Consider the following 22109-nt stretch of genomic DNA (forward strand, 5'->3'; position numbering starts at 1 on the left):
ATCTTCTGTGGATCTCAACTTCGTGTCAGTCGCTGCATCACAGACAGCAAGAAGAAAGTTCAATACAAAACTTGTGACGTCCTCAATTGCGTTGATTTATGAGAGTTTTGCGTAACACGTCACTTAATATTATTTATTAATGATAAAATGACTCGCTTTCGTCACATCTACGTGTTTTGTTACGCGGATTCGCATATATTCCCGTGCAGTCGCAGATCTCCACCTTAAACCACTTAAGCCTTAGAAAAGAATCCGAACACCATCAACCATCCCATTGTACCCATCCACACTTCGTGTGATCATGAATGCAACATAATAAATTTATTTCTGTTTTTCTGACATAGAGAATGAACGGTCACTGAAGCATGCAAAGTAACATAACCGTGTACATGAATTGCAGATTATTGAGAATTCTGCCTACCAAAATCCAAAAGGGTTGCCGACCGCTGGAGTTAGGCGTACGAGCGCAGCCGTTAGAAGAAGGAAGTTAAACTCAAAATCACATCGTATAGGGGTGGCGAGATAGCGCAGTGGTATAATCCGCGGCTGCGACACCAATGGGTTGCGGGTTCGAGTCCGACCGAGGTCGACTTCCGAATCCCTATATCGAAGTGTTGGAGGTTTATCTAGGCTCCTCCTCGCCACCTCATCCGCGTTAGCGGTGTCTTACAAAAAGCGTAGAAGTGGGCCGTGCTATAAGTCGGCAGTTACGGAATAAAAATCAAACATATCAGCCTGGTGTAAATGGTGTATATGGTGTAGTCGACAAACACCATGAATACCACAAACAACAAACAAACAACATCGTATAGGGGTAACCTGAACCTGTGGTAAATTCCCAAGATTCGGATGAAACGCTTTGGTGTTGGTGAGGTAGGCCTACAAAACCTCCATATCTGATCGTACACGTGGTAGCGAGTACACACCTTTTCTGCCTACGATAAATCGTTGGGCCCACAAGTAAGATAGCAATAAAATTTGAAGAAAACATTGATATGGGGCGATACCGACTTCTCTATGGTAAAAGAAGAATATTGTTTATGCTCACATCACGCTCCTGATCATGATTAGGGCGATTTTTTTACATGTCAAAATTTGTCAAATTGTTTACAAAGTCCAAAATGTTTGACTGCTGCATTTCGTTTGTATCGTAGATTTTGCAGTGTCGGTAAACTTATCATTTGATATTTTACAGCTTGTAGCCTACTTTATAAGCCTACCGTTGTACACGGCCCATCGTCTGCTCATTGTGAATCGTAAACGGTCAAATGAAACAAATAGGTTGATATGGTATTATGGTCAACGTACCGCAATATCCTAACTGAAGCAAGACCGCTTGGGCATTGCATGGTTCTTATATCAAGAAGCGCATGATGAAAAATTGTTTATTCAGTGTTGTCAGCCAACAACTGCTGCTGTTGAACGGTCTTTCGCCATTCTTAGCAAGCTACTTAGTAAGGACAGAGACTTTCTAACCCGAGAATGTAGGAAAGGATCTTTCGTTGTACTACAACAAATTTTAATTAATTCCACCATAATCCGTGATGAAAGTACTGGAATTCTTCATAGGGCCAGATTTCGTTAAAATACTGTTTTTTTTTCATGTAAACATCTGTCAGTTTTGGAGCCAAAAACGTTTTTTCAGGCCAAACTACTTCGTAAGGACAGACAGTTCCAACCGGAAATGAAGATCAGTAGTACAATTTTGACATCATGTGCGAAAACACCTAATTTGCATACGTGAGGTCAAAATTCATTTTATTTAGGTCAAAAAAATTCAAAATTTAGATTTTTTAGGTCAAAATCTTCCGTTTTTAGGTAAAAAAATCGTCCTAATTATGATACCAACAAGACTGTCGCGGAAAACTTTGACCCGCAGATCACGAGTTCGATGCGTTAGATGTTGAATGCTTCAGTAAGTGAAATGGTCACAACTGGACCTATTAGTCTGTGATAATCATTAATCACACGATCTATATAACGGGCATTATAACATTAGTAGAAGTTTCGACGATATAATAGAAAACGTTAGCCAAAGTACCAAGGTATTTTGAGCATATTAGCCTTGCTGTAGGTTTAGGCATAGGCATACCCTCGACTTCTCAGAATTAAATTTACACAATTATACGCAACATGCAGCACGCTTCTTCTTTCCGAGTGGTTGATCGCGGTATACTGTCCATATGTTTTTCAGCAGAGATCAACCGATATTGCTCTGAAACAAACAAGATTTCACTCAAACAACAGGCTCACTGGCTCATTCATTACTTTCAGAAGTAGTTAAGGGACAATGGATTTGCAGATTGTCGCATTGTTTGCGAATTATATTAGTTTTAACCTTGAACACCTAGTACTTCGAAGTGTGTAATGTTCTGCCCGCACAGGGTATCAAATGATGATTCCCAGGTTCCCAGCCCTGTATAACCGTAACTGAATATATTTTAGTGATTTCTACGTCTATTCCAGCGGCGCTGACTTTGAATACCTCTGGTTGTTGTTTTTGTTGTTGTTGTTGTGTACACAATGAGCATTGCCGGCCTCGGGTCAACCACTGGTTTTACTGTCCCGTACATTTCGTAGGGTGGAGGTATCGTTGGATATTACAATTCAAAATAAATATTGCCGCGGACTAATTACTGTCTTGATATAACGGTCAAACCAGGTTATTTCTGAGGATGTTGAAAAAATTGTGATTCTGACGGTCAATGCCCATGCCCATTCATATCTTTATTGGTATTGGCGGATAAACATTCCAATAACGTCAGCCTTTTACGTAGCGTTATTCAGTATACTCACATGCGAGTCTGCGCAGCGGAAATATAACTTCTTTCAGACTTTTTTCATGTCTGCGCCCCAAAAGATTGTATACAAGCGGACCGAGCAAGGAGTCCGTGCAGGCTACTAGGTTCACGATAGCAGTCAGGTTCTTGCAAAATGGTCCCTGCATTTCACAGATGGCTGTCGTTTGCTATGGATATTAGCTCTAATATTTGGTATTACTGTTTGGTGAATTCCTCTCATCTTTGCCAAGTGAACGCCGTAATGAGGTAACCAGGATATACAAAACAGGATCAACAGACACAACACCATGTAGCAAAGCCAAGTGTTGTTGCGGTATTCCTTGTGGTTTTCTCTCGATGGTTCAGCAACCTTCATTCTGTGGAGGGCTACGCCGTTGCATATTGCCATCACCTTTGTATTTAAAACAGATAACACTGGTTAACAAAATTTTTTTTAAATACTTTTTTCGCGGAATATATATATATGAATGTTTTTTTGGGTTTTTACCATAGCCTTTGTAAAGGCCATGGTTTTACGGTTGCTGATTATGAATATGACATTAATCTTGCCAGATTTAGAAGATACGTATACCGCTAAATAAGCCCAAATTAATGTATTTACCCGCTATACATTTCACCGAGTTTATGAAGTAATTCGTAGCTCTTTGAACTTTATACTGCGCATAAATAGATAGTTGACTAGGAACAGCCATCATGTGGTCTTCAGTTATTCAATCAATCGGAACTTCACCTGGAGCGAGTTGTCAAAAGAGCAGCCGAAATTGTCAAACCGAAATTTGTACCTTTGCGCAACGGAAATATATTTTCTCCTGAACCAATTAGTCATACTACCAAGATGAAAGAGGAGACGTTTTAACAGCCCTATTCGGTTTATCATGGCCATAACGGTATTTTGATACCTACCCCACCCTATGCAAGTAATGCAACATGTTAATAATGGTGCTAAAATATAAAATGTCTTGGTCTTTGAACCCAAAATACGTTTATAAACCCAGCTCCGCATCGCGGACCCTCATTATACCCCGCCAATAATGTCATATGCGTTCAGAAACAGGATCCACGCGAAGGAATCCATAAAGGCATCACCTGTTTATGCATGTGATCCAAGCAATATCGTAGTATAGCCTGTATCATGCAGTATGCTTATAGCCCTGTGGGGCAGGCGTCACAGTAACGAAGTAATGTGTCTTTCTCCATCTGTATTTGTTAGGCCTGCTAAAGTGATTTTGCCAGTGATCCATATTTCGGTTTTGAAAGCTATCACAGACCATTGACTTATTAATTATTATTAGGATAAAGATGTGACGTGTCGTCAAAAATTACTATTTAAAATTAGGCTACCTAATTACTTTTATATATGTGCTTGATACTGCCTCTTTTACTTGGACTGGAGTTGAATTTCAACACTTGACTAATTTTAATATCTGTGTAGCATCTACCATGGCATTGATGACATCAGGCACATGTTAACACGGCATATTCAAATGCAACAAGCAAAATCTTAGGCTGGAGGGGAGGCTAAAAACTCCAGTGATTAAGTCTGGATTTACGATTATTCTGTGGATTGACGGCGATTAGGAAATAGATGACATCCAGCGATTTGGAAGTAGATGATATCCAACGTGATGTAGATTTTATGGGAGACTACTGTGTCGCTGGCTAGCTGTATATAAAACTTTGCGGCTAAACTGAAGCTTGTCATTAAATATCGTGGTACCAGAACTAGTCATTCCGAAACGACCGGCGCCGAAATAGTGACGCCAAACAATCACCGCATCGAGTAAATGCCGCACCGACAGGCATACGCTTCCTCAATCAATAGGAGGTTTGGAGTTGAAATCTCCCACCCTACATAACTTAAAACTCACCATTAATGGAATGACGAACATTGCAACAAAATTAATCCAGAGGAAAACGATGTATCCATGAGCTTGTCCTATATAGTGACACCCTGCGTTCAAGACTATTGTAGCTTCAGATAGTGCTGGAACATCAAAATTGCCAGAGTGATCCGATGGCGAAGGCGTGGTTTCGAAAATTGATCTGGAATAACATAGGGATCGATTTAGTTTTATTGCCTTCATGCATGTTTTGCGGTTCCCAAAGGACGGATCTACTCAAGTGAAATAAATGCTAAGCTTCGAAATTGCGACGCTTAGGACCAAACCGCAGGTCTATTTAGGGATTTGGTTGATCACCTTGTCTATATACGGCTGACATAGCATCTCAAACCTGTTTTATGCTGACAATCAAATCTGTTATCCAAAACCGGTGAGAGTGCACTAAAACGTCCCCATGACCTTTGTCTCCTCCCAACCCACATGCAATAACCGATAACCATCAACAGTCAGCACATGGAAATGAAGTGATTCAAATGTGACCGTACTCGCGCGCAGGGTTTAGTACAGTGGTTCTTAACCTTTACTAACCTGCGGAACACGTAGGCTAATCTGCCAGCCTTCGCGTAACCTCAAATCTTCGTTGAGTCATCAGGAATTTTCACACAACAAGAAAACATTATAATGTGTGACTTCTTCTCTTCCCTTTCAGATAACCGCTCAGAACTGCGGGACATGAACTTGGAAAGTTCTATAGTATTGTTATTTCGAAACGTAACAGCGTGATACCATTTGCTTGATAACAAATGAAGTTAGAAATATTGGAGCTATAATTGGCATTTCAGAAGGACGGGGTTTCGATTTCGAACCTCAACATCTCCTGCGTACGCCAGTTCACATGACTTGGCTCCACAACAATTACAATTCGACTACGGATCGGGCCAAACTGCCTGGAACCGATGATGGGAAGACGGGCGAATCATCACAAATCACATGTATGACTTTAATGTGTGTCGTGACGGGAAACCCGTGACACTGGGTCAGGTAACTCCTAGTGTTCCATGAAACACCAATTAAGGAGCCCTGGTAGTGGTAGGTACCGTAATTTCCGAAGTATAGTACGCCCCCACCCCACGCACCCTTAAAATGGCATGCAAATTCTGGGGAGAAGCCAGTACCTATGTATAGTACGCACCCCGCATTTGCAGTTCACGAATAGCTGTGTTTCAGTATACTATATGTCGATATGTCGTTCTGTTTTGCGATGTCATTGTTCAACAATCATGACATAACCATCGCTAATCATTATGCAATTAACGGCATTTTCTATAAACGAAGGTAGATAGCAGCCAAAGCCTGCGAGGCTGGCGACGCGATAGTTCAGGCCAGCGACACGACATCTTGAGCACGAGGCCTATTACAGATGCGATTATTAATCATTATGCAGTTAACGGCATCGTCTCTAAACGAAAGTAGATAGCAGCAAAGCCTGCGAGACGGAGACGCGATAGTTTAGGCCAGCGACACGACATCTTGCGCACGAGGCCTAGTACAGATGCGATTGCCCAGGCCAACGGTTATGTTGTGCACACCAGATCTTTCAGAGATGCGACTGATAACGCAAGCAATTATATCTTGCGCGAATGGCCTGTTGTATATGCGATTGTTCAGGCCTGTCTTTGACGCAATGAATTAGCGAGGATTGCTGCGCGCGCGTGCAGCAATGCTCGCTCGTGAACACTGATAATACGAATTACTGGGCACGATGGAAGAAAGTGCGCGATTGGAAACAAACATGAAGAAAGGTGTGATATCAAGTTTTTTATCGAGGGAGATTTTTCTAAGCGTGTTGTTTCCATCATCTCATGTATAATACGCACCCCCCCTGATTTTAGGGCAAATAATCGTGAAAATTTTGCGCATTATACATGAAAATTTACGGGTATTAGTATCACCTATTACCATCTATCTATTAGTACTAGTAGAATTAGTACCTACGACCTACGTACTTATACGAATGCGTAAATATCTGTATTGCCGCTGAAAGCTAGAGCAAATAAAATGTTAACATATTAGAATCGTTGATTGGAGGTCATGTAAACTTTACAATGTAAAGAAGAGGGGTCAAACTCAAATTGCGCCGCGGGCCGGATGCCAGCCTTCAAATCGCTCGTGGTCCGGACCAGTCAACTGATTCCAAAATGGTACCTCGTGCCCTTGCTTTCCACTTGAATACTTGATTATCAAGCATATGTACACGAGTCATTTTTAGCAAGTCGCAACACTTTTATTCGCGAACGATGGAATTGGCAAAAATACGATGATTGTCCGGTTGATTACAGTTAACAACCGATAAAACAGTTGCGCTAACGATATAAGTTGGCAAATTTCTATGCTCCCTTTGCTCTAGTCGTAATCTGGCTTTAGCTCTGCGTGCGCGTTATGAGGAATGCAAGACATTTAATTGTAAACGTGGACGTTGGAATTTGGTTCATTATTATTAAATCGCCAGTCGGGTTTCCCTTACGTCCGGGGACCTATGGTTCGGAAGTGACGCCGCAGTGTGGCCATAGATGCTTGAATTATATATTTGTGTAACAAATATATTTTCCATGTAAACTGCATATACCGGTAACGGTTCTGCATTGGCGTTTTGACGTCTGTGAATAGCTACTTTTTTGTCCATCTTTCCATAAAACTCTGAACTCAGTGTGCAGTTTTTGCATTCTCGAAATCGGGTGTCAATGTCACCGACTTGAGTGGCAACTAGAGTGAAACCACAACGCCGTAACCCGGTGGTTCTAATTTGGCCTATGAACATGAACATTGAACCAGACTTGGACAACTAGATAATTCTAGTTGTCTAGTTTCACTAAATTAGAGCGAAATGCCAGTAACCTAATTCTAATCTAATTTGTGAAATGTTTCCATGCTCTAATTCTAATTCTAATCTAATTTGTGAAATGTCCGTATTCTCTAATTCTAGTTCTAATCTAATTATTGTTTTCCTGAAAATGACTTTGTCCGAGGCATATTGCACTATTGCAGTGAGTTAACAAGAATATCCCTCTTGCGCAGGGAAATCCAGGGCCAAGCCGCCATCGCCTTACTCACACCGTGCAGTCATAGTAGATATTATGACGAATAATAGCCTGCTAGCGTAGCTTGTAGTCTGCGAACAACATTCTAGTTTTTAAAACTTTACGATGGTACATCGTCAGTCTGACTAACATGGGCGATGCCCACGGTTACCATAAAATAAGTAATATTTTATTAAAGTATAGTAAAAATCGAGCCAAGCTTGGTGTACAGAAGTTAACCATTCTCATGGTTATGGGAATGCACTGTTGTTGTTGTTTATTAAACAAAAATATGTGGCGCTTATCGCCTCACGGTCTTTTGCACCACGCAGTGTGATTTGATATGAGCTACATTTTGCTGTATTCATTTCCCATATACAATTTCATTCAATTTCCAAGTTTTTGCGAACTAAGTAGCTCTAATTCTAATTCTAATCTAATTTGGAAAAAGCTTAGTAGCTCTAATTCTAATTCTAATCTAATTTGAAAAAAGCTATGTAGCTCTAATTCTAATTCTAATCTAATTTGGAAAAACTGTGTAGCTCTAATTCTAATTCTAATCTATAGTTTGAAAAAAACTGACGAGCTCTAATTCTAATTCTAATCTAATTCAGAAAAGCTGAACATTTTCTAGTTGTCCAAGTCTGCATTGAACATGCTCGACGTTTGCTGTCTTAAGGGAATATTTTATGTATGTATTTCCTGCAAAAAAAAAATCTCATCATTTGCAACAAGTGTGCTGGATTTGTTCAATCAACTCAGAATTGCTTCGTGGGCCGGATGAAATCGTCTGCATGGCGGCGGGCGGGCCGGATGCGGCCCGCGGGTCGTATGTTTGACACCCCTGCTCTAAAGCGTGTCAAAACTTCAAGCTATCTCTCATGATACTTGAAGCTGCTGATGTACAATAATTTGTGACATGTCTATAATACGATGTCATAATGTTGTAAAACCGCAGTAGTTCTTCCTCCACGCTTTCATTCAACACACCGTGAATATTGCTCCCCTTGTAGTTCGCTATGCGTTAATCTTGGACTGGACAATTATGGACATACCCGCAAGTAGTACATTTTGTGCCAAACTAAAGACAACGAGTTGGCGAATATCAAAAGGCGCATTTCTCGGGAAACCGATGGCGTTGCGTTAGTATAACCATATATTTTATTCGTGGACCTATATATTGTGCCTCACTCAAAGCCCATTGCGTTAGCAAGCTGCAGCATTAATATCCTAAATGTATAAATTACGTGTCTCACCCAAAACTATTCACAAAATCCCAGTCTTCCAAGGTTAAGTTGACCTGCAATTCTTCGATGCAGTAACTCTCCGGTGTATTATCCTGACGGTTGACACACGCTTCAAATTCTGCTGTTCCCGGGTTCCACATTTCGTCGATACAATATTGCTTAACATCCCTATAGCGGGGAAATTCATACCTGGCGAAGCGAACACCTGATTTAATATGGAAATGGACAGGTCATCGGCATCGTGATGTCCTAGGCTTATTCATAAATCGTGTGTGGGTTGCTGGTTCGAGTCACGGCTCTAGCTAGTTCATATGTGTGGGAGGTTTATCTTGGCTTCTCATCGGCGATCTCGCCGTAGACCACTGTTGGGATGAATCGAGTCACACTTTTCGTATGGCTTCACTTCACCCGTGTCACTCTGCAAAAATGATTTGACTTGACTCGGCGTTTCAAAAAATGTAGATTGACTCGTGACTCGGAGCAAAATTGACCAGTCAATTTCAAGTCATCTAGTAATCGGTGTCGATAAAAATCGCAATATGTTTCATGTGTTCGGATATTTCTCGATGCTCTGGTGTGACCCGTGAGAGCGACCAATTTCATTCATTCGATAAACGCAAACGAAGTGATTGGAGCTTACAGCGTACGTTTTCGTAAGTGTAAGTGATGTTTCCGTGTAAGCGGTGTCTTATAAAAAAACTAGAAGTGGGCCGTGCTACAAGTCGGCAGCTTAAGTAATAAAATGATAAAATTTGGCCTGGTGTAAATGATCATAGTAGTCGATAAAGACCATGAATACCACAAACAACAACAACTCGCAGGAAAGCGATATAATAGAAAATTACCATCTCTGTTCTATAGACTATTCATTGGTGCCCGGTGCTCACCTTTACTAAACCTCTTGTATGATTTAAATTGAATTCGAATATAGTTCATATTACTCGATAACCATTGGCGCAAGCTTAAATTATATCCCTTGGATATGTAATTGGGTAGTGCATCATATCATTTCGTTTCAACTGTCTGAGATTTCGTATACTATTCTTTATTTTGGCGAATAATTAAAATTATACACGGAGGGTTCACATATACATACTTTAGCAATTCTATCCATGTGTGAGGTAGGCTATACAAAGCCTTTTTGCATGTCTATTTAATTCTATATTCGGTCGCCGATTTAAAATAAACGGTGAATGCAATGACTTAATCATACATAATACTTCAAAAAGACAACTTGACTTGAATTGTGACTTGACTCGTGACTTGAATTGACTTGACTCGACTTCACTCGACTTCCCTCGAGCCACTTCCTAAAATCGAGTGACTTGACTTGAGTCGAGCCATGTTCAAAAATCGATTGACTTGACTTGACTCGAGTTAAAATGCGCAATGACTCTAGATCAGTGGTTCCCAACCCTTTTCGACCCATCGCCCCCTTTTCAAGCTCAACACCGATCATCGCCCCCCAAATTTTGTGTACCGAAGAATGGGCATACAAACTGTAATCACGGGCGGGTTGTCTAGAAAAAAAATGTCAACTTCTCGGCTCGATGTCGAATTTGACACTTTTGCAAGTAAATTTCCGTGGGTGTACTGAAAAAAAAAGGTCAGCCGTCTTGACGCGTCATCGCCCTCCTATCGCCCCCTTCGCTATTTTCGCCCCCCGTCGCCCCCTTCGTCCATTTCGCCCCCCTATCGCCCCCTTCGTCATTTACGCCCCCTATACCGCCAAATCGCCCCCTGGGGGGTGATATCGCCCACGTTGGGAACCACTGCTCTAGATGACTTGTGACTCGGATGTAGTGACTTGATCCAAACACTGCCGTAAACAAGACGTCTTAAAGGCCATAGGGAGATTGGGCCAGGCTCCAAAGTCGGCCGCAGAGATTCGAAAGTGCACGCAAGAAAACGAGAGTGAATGAAGAGTGGGAGTGGGCGAGCATGAGAGTGTTCCTCGCGGTCAAAAGCCAAGACATTGAACTTTATGAAATGCGAATTACCACAAAATATATAATATTTTTTGGATATTTATACAACTTATTTTCAAATATTCTTCGCGCAATTAATTGTCGATGGCTGCCTTTATACGAAAATGGGTACCCTTCCCCTAAAAAAACGCATAATTTATAGAGATAAGCATTTAAGCGTTGGGCATTACCGCGTCACGCCACACTAAGACGTTGACAATGACGTGTCGGCCAGCACGCCACTCTGCAAAGTGTGCTGCCAAAAAGCTCGGTGGCGAGGAAACCTTGGCCGAAAAGGACCACCTTATGTTGCCGAAACCGATATATATATATATAGATACATATCGCATTTCCCCTTGTTCATGGGTACCTTAATGGCTGGCGTCCAATATTATTATCCTGGTAATCTAGGCCCCACATTGCAAATGTCACCAGCGGAGTAAAATTCTGCGAACCGTGAATGAATGCCCCTTAGGTGTCGTGTGTGTCGCACGGGAGAAGTTATTTAGGGTGGGTGGGAACAATTGAGCGATTACCAAATCCATTGAATGTATAGCAGACGGGAGGTCACGAAATAACAACACGCAAAGAAGTATAATTAATAAGAAAGGGCCCTCTCGCAGATCTATACGCATACTACGGGTCCTAAATTTTCAAAGACACTACTTACGTCAGTTTTAGCGGTACGTCTGATCGCATGAGCTGGGAGTAGTTAAAATGTTGATAGTAATATATGCAATTACCAACATCATTGACCGAATTTAACCATGAATTGAATTTTTTTCGCGTTGACATTGTAGAGTCAGGGCATTTCAACAAACTTCGACTCCTGTGACTCCACAGCCCTGATGCAAATCGTATTAATTCGATTGTACGCATTCCCAAAATAACCTCGCTATAGGCACGGGGTGACCAACCCTTGGCCCGCGAGCTAATATTCGAAATTAGTTATATTACCAGAAAAGGAATTTCCCTGGTAATTTATTGTGAACTTGTAAGGCCAACTAAAAATTTGCTTAGCCTGACCGCGAAATTTGGGATGTTGATGACTAGAATATCAGTTCCGACGCATTGATGTAGCCAGGGGCCAGCCAAATTTTTCGTAGATCTTCGCATATTACCACAGAGTAGAATATTTCTCGATAGATTTAATTTCAAATTTTTCTTCGCGCTCAGAGCGATTTATTACCACTGGATCAATGACAGACGGATGTTGGCCGAAACGTGAATAATGATACGCCCAGACGCTTTTAGTCCTGTCCTTACAAACTCAGCCCAGCGGTATACAGAGGCGACCCACAATATATGAAAGTAGCGATATTATTGGCCGACTTCATTTATTAAATTTGAAAAGGTGAATGACATAAATGTCATCAATAAAATATGTCTTGTTTTCACCGTTACCTAATTCGGCTCGCCCCTATCGGACGACTTCATAAAGTTCATCAACATTCAAGTGGCCTGCACAATGATTCGTAAATTGAATGTGGTCCTTTGGCCGAAAAGGATGGCCACCCCTGGTACAGGCAATGCCCCATGAACTTGAACAATTTAGTGAAATACAAAAATGTTACAGTAAACTAAACATTTTCATTCAATACACCTTGAATTGTGACTGCAAATCTTTCGTTGTACGAGAATGGCACCAGGGTGAGACATTCAACAAAGAATCAAAATAATCGTAGTGGATTCCGCAGTGGAAAATCATGCTACACCATCCTCATCCCGGTAATACTTGATAAATTTACTGGTTTTCCTCACTATCACATGCCCGAAAAGGAAACGAGCTACCTAGAGCGAGTTTCCGTGCAGCGGTAGTTAGTTACACTTAGTTCGGTTTACTAGCAATTTTTATAATTTCAATACACCACAAAAATTGCGATACAATTGAAAGATAGGAAGGTGTCGAAGCGACTTGGAGTAGTCTTTGGAATCAGACACCCACCTTGGCCTAGGCGATGTAAAGAGGAGGCATGCACACTGAATGAAAAGTAAAAGAAGATAGTATTGGAAAGCAAGCGTCAAAAATGGGGTAGCATGTCACGGAAGGCGAGATGCAACCACAAGTCTGTCTTGGGTTCAGTGGGGCCAAATTGTTTGTATTGGCTCTGAAGATTCTTCGAGCAGCTCAAAAGTACTGCGTGAGAATAAGGAGCCCTTGTAGACCGAAAACAAACATCAGATATGTTAAAAATTTACCAACAAGCTGTTATAAGATCAGGATAGAAAATATCATGCCGGTTACATCGTCACAAGTGACACCTTTTGGATTGCACCAAGCGTACGCCGATTAATGATTTCTACTCCTGCAATACCTCATACATCAGTGGTTCTCAACCGGGGGTCCGTGAAGCATTTTCAGGGGGTCCGCGAAGCCTCTACATTTGTAAAATTATTGACACCCTATTTTTTTTTTAATTTAGGAAAATCATGAGCCAGTTTCGCTTCATGATTGCTCAAACTTTAGGACTCGCATCATTAAAATGGTCGTCTGAGATGAAATATCCGACTTCGCAAACTCATTTCAGTTGTCAAATTGCTAATAGCCATCTGATGCAAACAAATCGCTGTTTAGAGATGTTTTGTTGGGGTTTGTGGAAGAATGAAATGTTGGAGGTAGCAGGGTCAAGCAGAGTGACTTTTAAATGTTTACAAAACATTTGGATTTGGAGTTGTCATTCTCGGAAGATTAGTAAATAGTCGTTTGAAATAGAAATTCCTGAATTTTATTCCTCATCTGCCCCAATGAAGGAGTTAGAACCTCGCCACTAAATCCATTTTCTCCTGTGATATAACCACTAAATAACTACAATATGAGATGCTAGATAGAAATGACTGGATGCGATATGTTCAATAAAAACTCACGACAAAAGCTGTTGTCGGGAGCGTTACGCGGTAATGTTGCATTCGCCACCAATATATATTTGTGAAAATGATAATTGAGCTAATATTGAACGAAAATTTGTGGGGGTCCGCGGGGTCCGTGACGGTTCAAAAGGGGTCCGCGAACACAAAAAGGTTGAGAACCACTGTCATACATATACAGACGGGCGAGAGTAGGCGAGACGGCGAACAATCATTTGTTTGAATTATCCTTGTGACGTCACATGATGCTTTATGTTCGTTGTTCGAGTTCACAGCGAGCCTTGTTCGCACGAATCAGAAGCGTTTGGGGGCTCGCACCTCATCTATGATCGCGTAGTAGGTCCCTATATGGTGAGATGAAGTGTAGGAACTCTAGTCAGGTTGGAAATACACATTACACACCTATATGTTGCTTCGACTTCACATGTGGTCCCTATAAGCGGAACACTCATCCTCAGATTATACGAACCTGTGCACGATTACATGCAAAAATCTACATTTATAAAAAAAAAACGGCGCTTACTCTGGAATGAAAAACTCGCATGTAGCTTACTGGCATGAGCAATGTGGCTTGATCCCTTTGCTTGTTCTATACAGAATTACTGGGGTGCAGAGCAGAACGCACGCAGTCCACAAGCCGATCGTAAGAAAGATAGTAGTGGCAGTAATGTTGCTAGCGGCCCCTCGCTTCTCTATGGCATCTCTCGTACGCCAATGACGCGACGAAATGTACCGGTCAATGCTCATCACCTGCGATTAAATCCCATTTGATTCCGTTATTTAAAAAAAATCAATTTCATTATAAGTAATTAAAAACTATTTCATTTACTATGGTAAGCGCCTCAAGTTATTTTAATCCATATGATACGATACCTACCACAAGAAAACAAGTCGATGAATAATATCCGAGAAACAGCAAAGTTTCGTTGAGTTTACATTGCCAAGGCTCGACATTTTTCAACGCTCCTGATGCATTGATTAGCAGACCAAGGAGGAATAGCAATTGCGCTATAGCGAACTGTAAGACATACCTGTTAAAAAATTCTCAGGCTTAATGTTGATCATGCAGGAGTGTAAATACTACTTGTGAGCTATATATGAGACCGAAGCAAACTCACCAATGCGTTGAATTGATCTTATATTCTCTTGCGATGAAAATCACCACTATCACCTGCAGATTTCCGAGTATTCCAATCACGGCAATGATGATGTAAAGTATCATGAAAGTGAGATCATCATTTTCCACGTCATTTTGAATTTCTAGAAAGTTCCACGCTGTGTCGTTTCCATCATATGCTCCTTAATATTATGAAATATTGAAATAATACAAGATCAGTCCGTACTGTATAAGACATAGGCCTATAAATAAGTCAGTGATTCATTTCAATGATCTTGCGATCTGAAAATTTATTTTCGGTCCCCGGCCGACATTGATTACAACTACGCTATCTCACCGCAGTGAGATAGTGGTTTACTAATTATGTGGTTTACTCAGGATTAGGAGACGATAATGAAGGTGAATACTCAGTGGTATAGAGTCCATAGGCGGCAAAAGGTTGCAAAGCAGGTGATGTGATGTAAACGACTCGAACATAATAATAATTTATTTCATATTAATAGTGTTTACAGAGTCAATATCTACTGCCTGAGTTCCACATAGCCAAGCTCTTCCCGCATGAACATGTATGGAACCATATGACCAACGTGTCGACTGGAGTATAGGTGATTCGAATTACAAAATACTTGATTCGCGTATAAGTGTGCAATATGCATATACGCCCAGTAATAGCTTTTTGCTGTCTACTAGTTTGAGACCTTGTATTATTATCTTATAGAGATGAGGGCTTCGGCATCGCCATTTCGGCATCGTCCGTTTTCGTGCCAGAGCGAATTCAGATCTTTGGTTTCGGCCCAAGGGCAGCGGTACTTTGGGGCCAAGATATCTTCACTGCTGGTTATTGTGACCTGATAACACATTCGGGTTCATAGTCGTCCTATCGCAATTCGCAAAGATTGACGAATTGTTTATCTACTAGCTGATGTGTGTCTACTTTCGATATATCAATGGATTTTTGAATACTTTAAAATTGCGCAAGTGTAGTCGTGTCCCAACGACATTTATGTGAAAAGCGTCGATGAGTCCTTATTTTCTCTTAGTAAGAATACAAGTTGGCAGTTTAAAGATACAGAGAGTGCGAGAGTGACAGAATGAAAAGCACGCAAAAAGAATGCAGTATTATAAAATTAATCCAGACGATGTAAGTCAGTGGTTCTTAACCTTTTTTCTTCCAGCGCCCCCTTTCAAAAATTATTGTGCTCCAGCGCCCCCCAACTTCATATTGTCAGGAATGTAATAAAGACAATGAGTAAGAGGGAGGGCCGTAACAGCACTTCGTCAACCCCCCTAAAAACGATTGCCTTGCGCACCCATAGCGTGATAAACCAAACTTCTGAGGGCTTCGTCCCCACGAATCCCATGGCGTGTTTCCATGGTCAGCAAAGTTAGTGTGGCCTGGTCGCCCTAGGTACCAAAATTTCCTATAATGCATGAATGAATAGGTGGTAATCACATCGCTATAAACTTCTTATCCTCTCAGCCCACGTAATCAGATTTACCAGTAGCTCTGAGTGAGCTGTTGTATAGGAAAATAAAGGGCACGTAATTAATAATTAAACATATTCGGGCGTGCCCGCAGATACAATTATTCGTTACCAGGGCCGTAACAGCACCACGTCAGCCTCCCCCCAAACAAAAAACGTTGGTCCTGGGCCCCCATCGGGTGATAAACCAAACTTCCGGGGGACTTCACTCCCAGACCCCCATTAGGCTGTCCGCTATTTGCTGATAGCCTATTAGGTATCTACATTGGGTGTCCATTTACTGAGGCAGCTATTCTCACCTAGTCGCGTGAAGTGCGAAAAATTTCACTAATTAATGATTGAATTGGTCATTGGGAATTGCATGTAAATTGAGATCAATTTTTATCCTCTCTCTGCTCACGTAAACACATTTACCGGTAGAGCTGAGTGAGGTGAAATGTGGCCTCTAAGCTGCGCACGTGCGCAGTGCTGACACGGTCTCTGCGCACAGAAAATCTACGTTGCGCACAATAAATCCGGAGTTTTTACCTTTTTTTAGTCGTTACGCACTGTTAACCAAGGGTCAGCGCAGTGAGTTGTTGAGTGTGCGCAGACTCATCAAAACTTAAAGCGAACATTGTGAGGTTTCTTGGAAACTGTAGGGCCCGTTACTAATAATTAGGCATATTCGGGCGGGCGAACCCGTTGGTATGACTTCGTTGCATGATGTTATTTCGTGACCCCCTGTCTGCAATATCAAAATATATAGAATCGCTCAACGGGGATATCGCCCAACAGGAATATCCCTGTCGCCCAATCGTACTAAACTAAAAGACGCACACGATTTCAGATTGGTATTTTTTCACTGACATATAATTTTTCCCTGCCAGATGGAATTCGCCTTCTGGGGTTCAGATTGCCAAGACAGGAACATTCGGTGTCAGTCATTTAGGCGCCCATGGACAATTAAACCTATATGTATTTTGAAGGCTATATGTAACGAAGTTTTCGGTGTTAATTTGCTCTGAATACTCATTAAGGATATGTCGCATCACCACATCATCTACTGCGAAGCCATTTTTCTCCAGCGCCCCCCATACCGCCCAGCGCCCCCCATATCGCCCCCTGAGCGTTTCCGCCCCCTTCAAAATCGCCAGCGCCCCCTGGGGGGCGCTGGGGGCAAGGTTAAGAACCACTGATGTAAGTTCTTTGATAAGTCGTAAATCAAACATGATTTTGCTCGAAATAACAGGCAAAATTTTCCACGTTTATCATAAAGCACAGTCACGGATAACCGATGCCTTTGTGATGTTACATCCGTCACCTCCCTCCTTAAAGAAATATAGACGGTGTCGTGTTGCACAAGCCCGGAAAACATGACAAGCTGCAACTACTTGATCGCGTAATAATTATAGTGCGAGAGTGTCAGAATGAAAGTCAGCCAGAAAACATTCAAAATTACAAGATTAATGAATGTGACTGATTACCATGTCGTGTCGCACAAGCCCAGGAAAGATGATGGGCTGCCAGTATTTTTTTCCGTAATAATTACAATAATGCAGGTAATATGATATAAGTATATGGAGCAAATATATCTTTTTATCTAAGCGCACATTTTATGCTATAGCGGCCTGCATTTTCTGATTCATTATTCGGTTTTCAAATGATGGTCTTTTTTACCCACTTGAATTATAGTCAGGGCCTCGGGATTATAAAATTGTCGAAGGATACGATGTGATTGATGTCAGTCGTTCAGATTTGACAAGGAATTCCCACACGGTTTCACTGATGCCGTGAGTGAAACCATGTGGCGGAAGCAATGCTATAGCTATATAATGTAATCGTACAATCAGAAGTATTGATTTTCGGGGAAGACCGAAACTTTACCTGATGATCGAAATTGTGACGAAGTGTCGGGAAAAATATTCGGGTTTCATTTCAATGTGAATATACTATTCAATTGTATACTGAGGTTCTGTACCTCCAAGAAGCTCTTCGAGATGGTATTTTTATTCGAATTCAAGGTTTTTGCCATGAAATTGTGACGAAGTGGCGGTGAAAGTACCAGGTTGAGCTAGATAAGATAGTTACAATCAATGGCCTTGGCTTGTTTTTATCAATGACGCGTAATAAACTTTCGAAATGGTCTAATAATTGCCAATAGTTGTAAATCGACCAGAATTATACCAGTAAATTTGTCCCGTCAGTCATGTTAACAGTATATCGAAATACCGGCAAACTTAATTTTACTCGTATTTTGCGGGTAAAAAATTAAGAACCAATCACGCGCCATCGCTTTCCAACCCTTTGCAAAAATTCTGGTACTCATTCCTATCACTGTTTCATCTTCTTGACGCGACTCGTGTCGGAAATATGTGATACTTTCCCCACTTTACTCCCACACATGATGCAACAGCTTAAGCTCTCCATCATTGTAACTTGCGATATACATAAATACGTGTAGGGGAGATGTGGTACCGATGGATCAAAAATTGCAAAATGATCTCTGGCTCTCAAATCTTCAGCCGAGAATAGCAGATCTTTTGCTGTCTCAACACTCCGATACAAGATCTACCTATCGCGGATATTAACATGGATATCCGCCCTTTCAAAAAATATTTATAAACGTTTAAAATTTGTTGCTCGAACGTGTCATCGGTCCCTGCCCGGTGGGTCCAAAGGCACACGACCATGGGACCTATGAGACATAAGCTCAAAACTCAAATTTGTTAACTTGTTTTGTTGTGTACTATAAGCTAAGCTACAGCAAGCCAATGAAGAATGTTTCGTCGCGACCTTCAAGAATAAAACAAATTATATCAGCTCAAATGTTGGCATAAAATCATGTTTTTATTTACGCCCAAACTTACAAAATTAATGCCACATACATAATACCCGCAAATCGACATTTTGACTTTCAAATACCTCGTAATAGCGACAAAACACCACAGGTAACTATGATTTACAGCCTCTATATATGTATAGGCGAGTTTCTGCTGTTAAGTGATTAGTTGGTCCATCTATTTTGCTTGATTTGGCTATGGTACCATAGGTACCCCACCCCATGAATATTGTAATTGAATTGAAAATAGTTCACTCGAGGATGGTATTGATTCAAAAAATATGTGCCATTATATACCCTGATACAAGCCCTATACTTCACATCAAAAATTATGGCGGGTTTGTTAGTCTGAAAGGTGATATAGAAAAATGCAAATGTGGATCCAAATTTACTTTACACCCCCTAAAACGTAAATCATTCGTCACAGACCCCATAACTCACGCAGGTCGAATTTTTTTACATGTCGGGAAAGATTCTGCCAGCATGTAACTGTAGACAAATTCACGGAGTGTAATCATGGAATTATCATGGAGAATTTTTCAAGTATTTTCGGTCCCAGTGATCCATCGGTACCACATCTCCCCTATATAATCTCCATGCTGACCGAGGTTCGGTTGTACGCTACCAGTACTGTACAAAGGCCATCTGATCCGATGGGAAATTACTTGCTCATGCTCAACCAACAAAAATGATGTAACGAAGGCAATGCCAGTTGTGCCGCATGACTTGATGTCATCTGGGGGCTGCGACGTCATTCCGGGCTGTGGTTGAGTCGATGCCGCTATTTGTAATATATATTCATGGTGAATATGTCCTTGAGAATTTCCGATCGTGCCTGGTATTGTCGGATTAGCAGGTATTTGTACAGTAGCGGCATAGCGTAGGCTACATCCGAACCTCTTCGATTACGGTGATTGTACGTAGATTTGTATAGTATAGACCAGTGGTTCTCACACTGGGGGGAGGCGAAGTCGCGGGAAATGAAAAGTTATTGAACTCGTAATGAGTTTAATTAGGGCTGACACCTCCAAGTTTCAAAAATGGCATTACTCCTAATCATATTGCGATTTGAAATGTCAGGGTTACGGTGTGCCATCCATACACCGATGCTAGTTTGTGACTGCGGTACCAGAGCTAGCACTGATCAGAAGATTTCCTTATGAGCTCATGTCACATGTCATGTATATTATGCCTTTTGGATCTTGGAAACAAGGATTTATATCGAAATGGCTTACAACGTTCAAGTAGCCACTCCGGGTATGCTTGATTAGGACACATTTTGTGGAATGCCACTCTTAAGAATATCGATTTATCGCTGCCCTAAAGTAATCAATTGAATTATTCTCTTGCTGAACGAACATCTGCTACCTGCTGAGAAAAATGTTTGTCCTGTGACGAAGTGCTATGTTTGTATTGCGTGTGACCCGAGCCATTGTCATTAATTTTTACCTTGTGGTCAGCCAAGCCCAAGTCAGGAAATAGAAGGGATTAGACACCAAAATCGCTTAAATATCTATGTTATACGTGCTACCATTGCATATGATTACTTTTGATAAAATATGCAACTGAATTTTTTTTCGGGCTGGGCGCGATTTACCACCAGCTCATGATTATTACTCCATGTATAGTCTGAAAATCATATTTGAGACGTCCCTCAATAGTCATAACCTTCCATGCCATCACACCATAAGTTGGGATTGCGAACACACTGGGAAAGTGCAACAGTGAAGGAATGTGTCCCAGAAATAGCGTAGAGTGCTAGGAAGCGATGATGAGATAGCTTGCTTGGAATAGGATAACTCATGAAAATCTTTTAGCTGTAATTCTAATACCATGGCTTTCTGGGGAAATGACTACTGCCAATAATGTTTTGAAATCTTCAACCTTAATTTGAGACCACATCATATTTAGGGCGTAGTGCCCCTTCAAGTTCAACTTCGAGTAGCCTACTTCATGGCAACGATATCTGTATAGAAAATAGGACACTCACCGATGTCAAAACCACCGAACCATGAATATGTACTATTTTCCATTTGGAAATTATAACAAAATGTATTTTTCTTCACCTGCAAATATCCCTATTCATATAGATCTACGCGACTTCCTATTGTGAAGTCGTTGACTATCACGCTCATAAAGTGATTTGAGCCTAATTGGTTACAATGGATATATATATAGCTCTGAAAAGTCTGATAAAATTTTATAGGATCAATAAGTAGATACCAATGTCTCAATAGAACGCGTGATTCCGATGTCCGATCCAAGTGACCAAAATAACATTTCTGTTCGTGTTAGTATATGTGAAATTCCATATCTTGGCGGTTCAAGCTCCCGACTCTCCTAAAAAAACGTCACCGATATGCTAGATGTCTAAAATGTATACAGACCGATGCCCACAGTGCTGGATTTTCACATAGGCAAATACCACTGCAGTCGACGTAGCCACCCATAAACTAAAATCTAACATTGCTAATACTAACGTCATAGTGGATTGGCATTGACAATCGAAAATATAGGGTAAATTGGGGTTACCATATTTTTGTGGATCGAATTCCGGACACTCTTTAGCGCTCACTAGAGAATTTTACGATGTGGTGTGAACACATTGTAAGTGAATGTGATGTCACACTAGCAAAACTTCGCCTATCGACTGTACACAGGAGTGGAGTGGAACATAGGTTTTGAATTGGGCCATCTCCAATGTGAGCTCTGGTGATTGCTTGGGTCTGCAACAGATTTCTGCGCGGGCCGGATGAAATCGTTTGGTGGACCTCATCCGGTCCGCCGGTTGTGTATTTTACAGCCCTCCTATACTGTAAGGACGTTATCTGGTTGTGTGTTGTAACTTGTAACCAGGTCCGAAACAAAATGTTTAGCCCCATTCCGCCC

General features: G+C 41.2%; 1 protein-coding gene across 2 annotated transcripts; it reads right to left on the minus strand.

The window, feature by feature from the left end:
• Positions 1-296: 296 nt before the first annotated feature.
• Positions 297-21370, minus strand: LOC145441104 (C-X-C chemokine receptor type 2-like). Of its 2 annotated transcripts, XR_013915734.1 has the most exons (10): positions 21211-21370; positions 14917-15097; positions 14676-14829; positions 14352-14548; positions 8976-9155; positions 4670-4844; positions 3001-3192; positions 2797-2941; positions 793-2215; positions 297-492 (listed from the first exon to the last, which is right to left on the minus strand). XR_013915734.1 is itself a non-coding variant. In XM_080318904.1 (9 exons), coding segments are annotated over exons 1-9 (1269 nt in total). In that variant the 5' UTR covers positions 21254-21370; the 3' UTR covers positions 297-2213. The 2 variants fall into 2 exon arrangements, 1 of the variants encoding a protein (XP_080175030.1); XM_080318904.1 differs by having other exon boundaries at positions 297-2215.
• Between the last annotated feature and the right edge of the window lie 739 nt (positions 21371-22109).

Source organism: Botryllus schlosseri, chromosome 6 (genome assembly GCF_051294905.1).
Source record: "Botryllus schlosseri isolate E-star chromosome 6, Bs_hap1, whole genome shotgun sequence".
Lineage (NCBI taxonomy): Eukaryota > Metazoa > Chordata > Ascidiacea > Stolidobranchia > Styelidae > Botryllus > Botryllus schlosseri.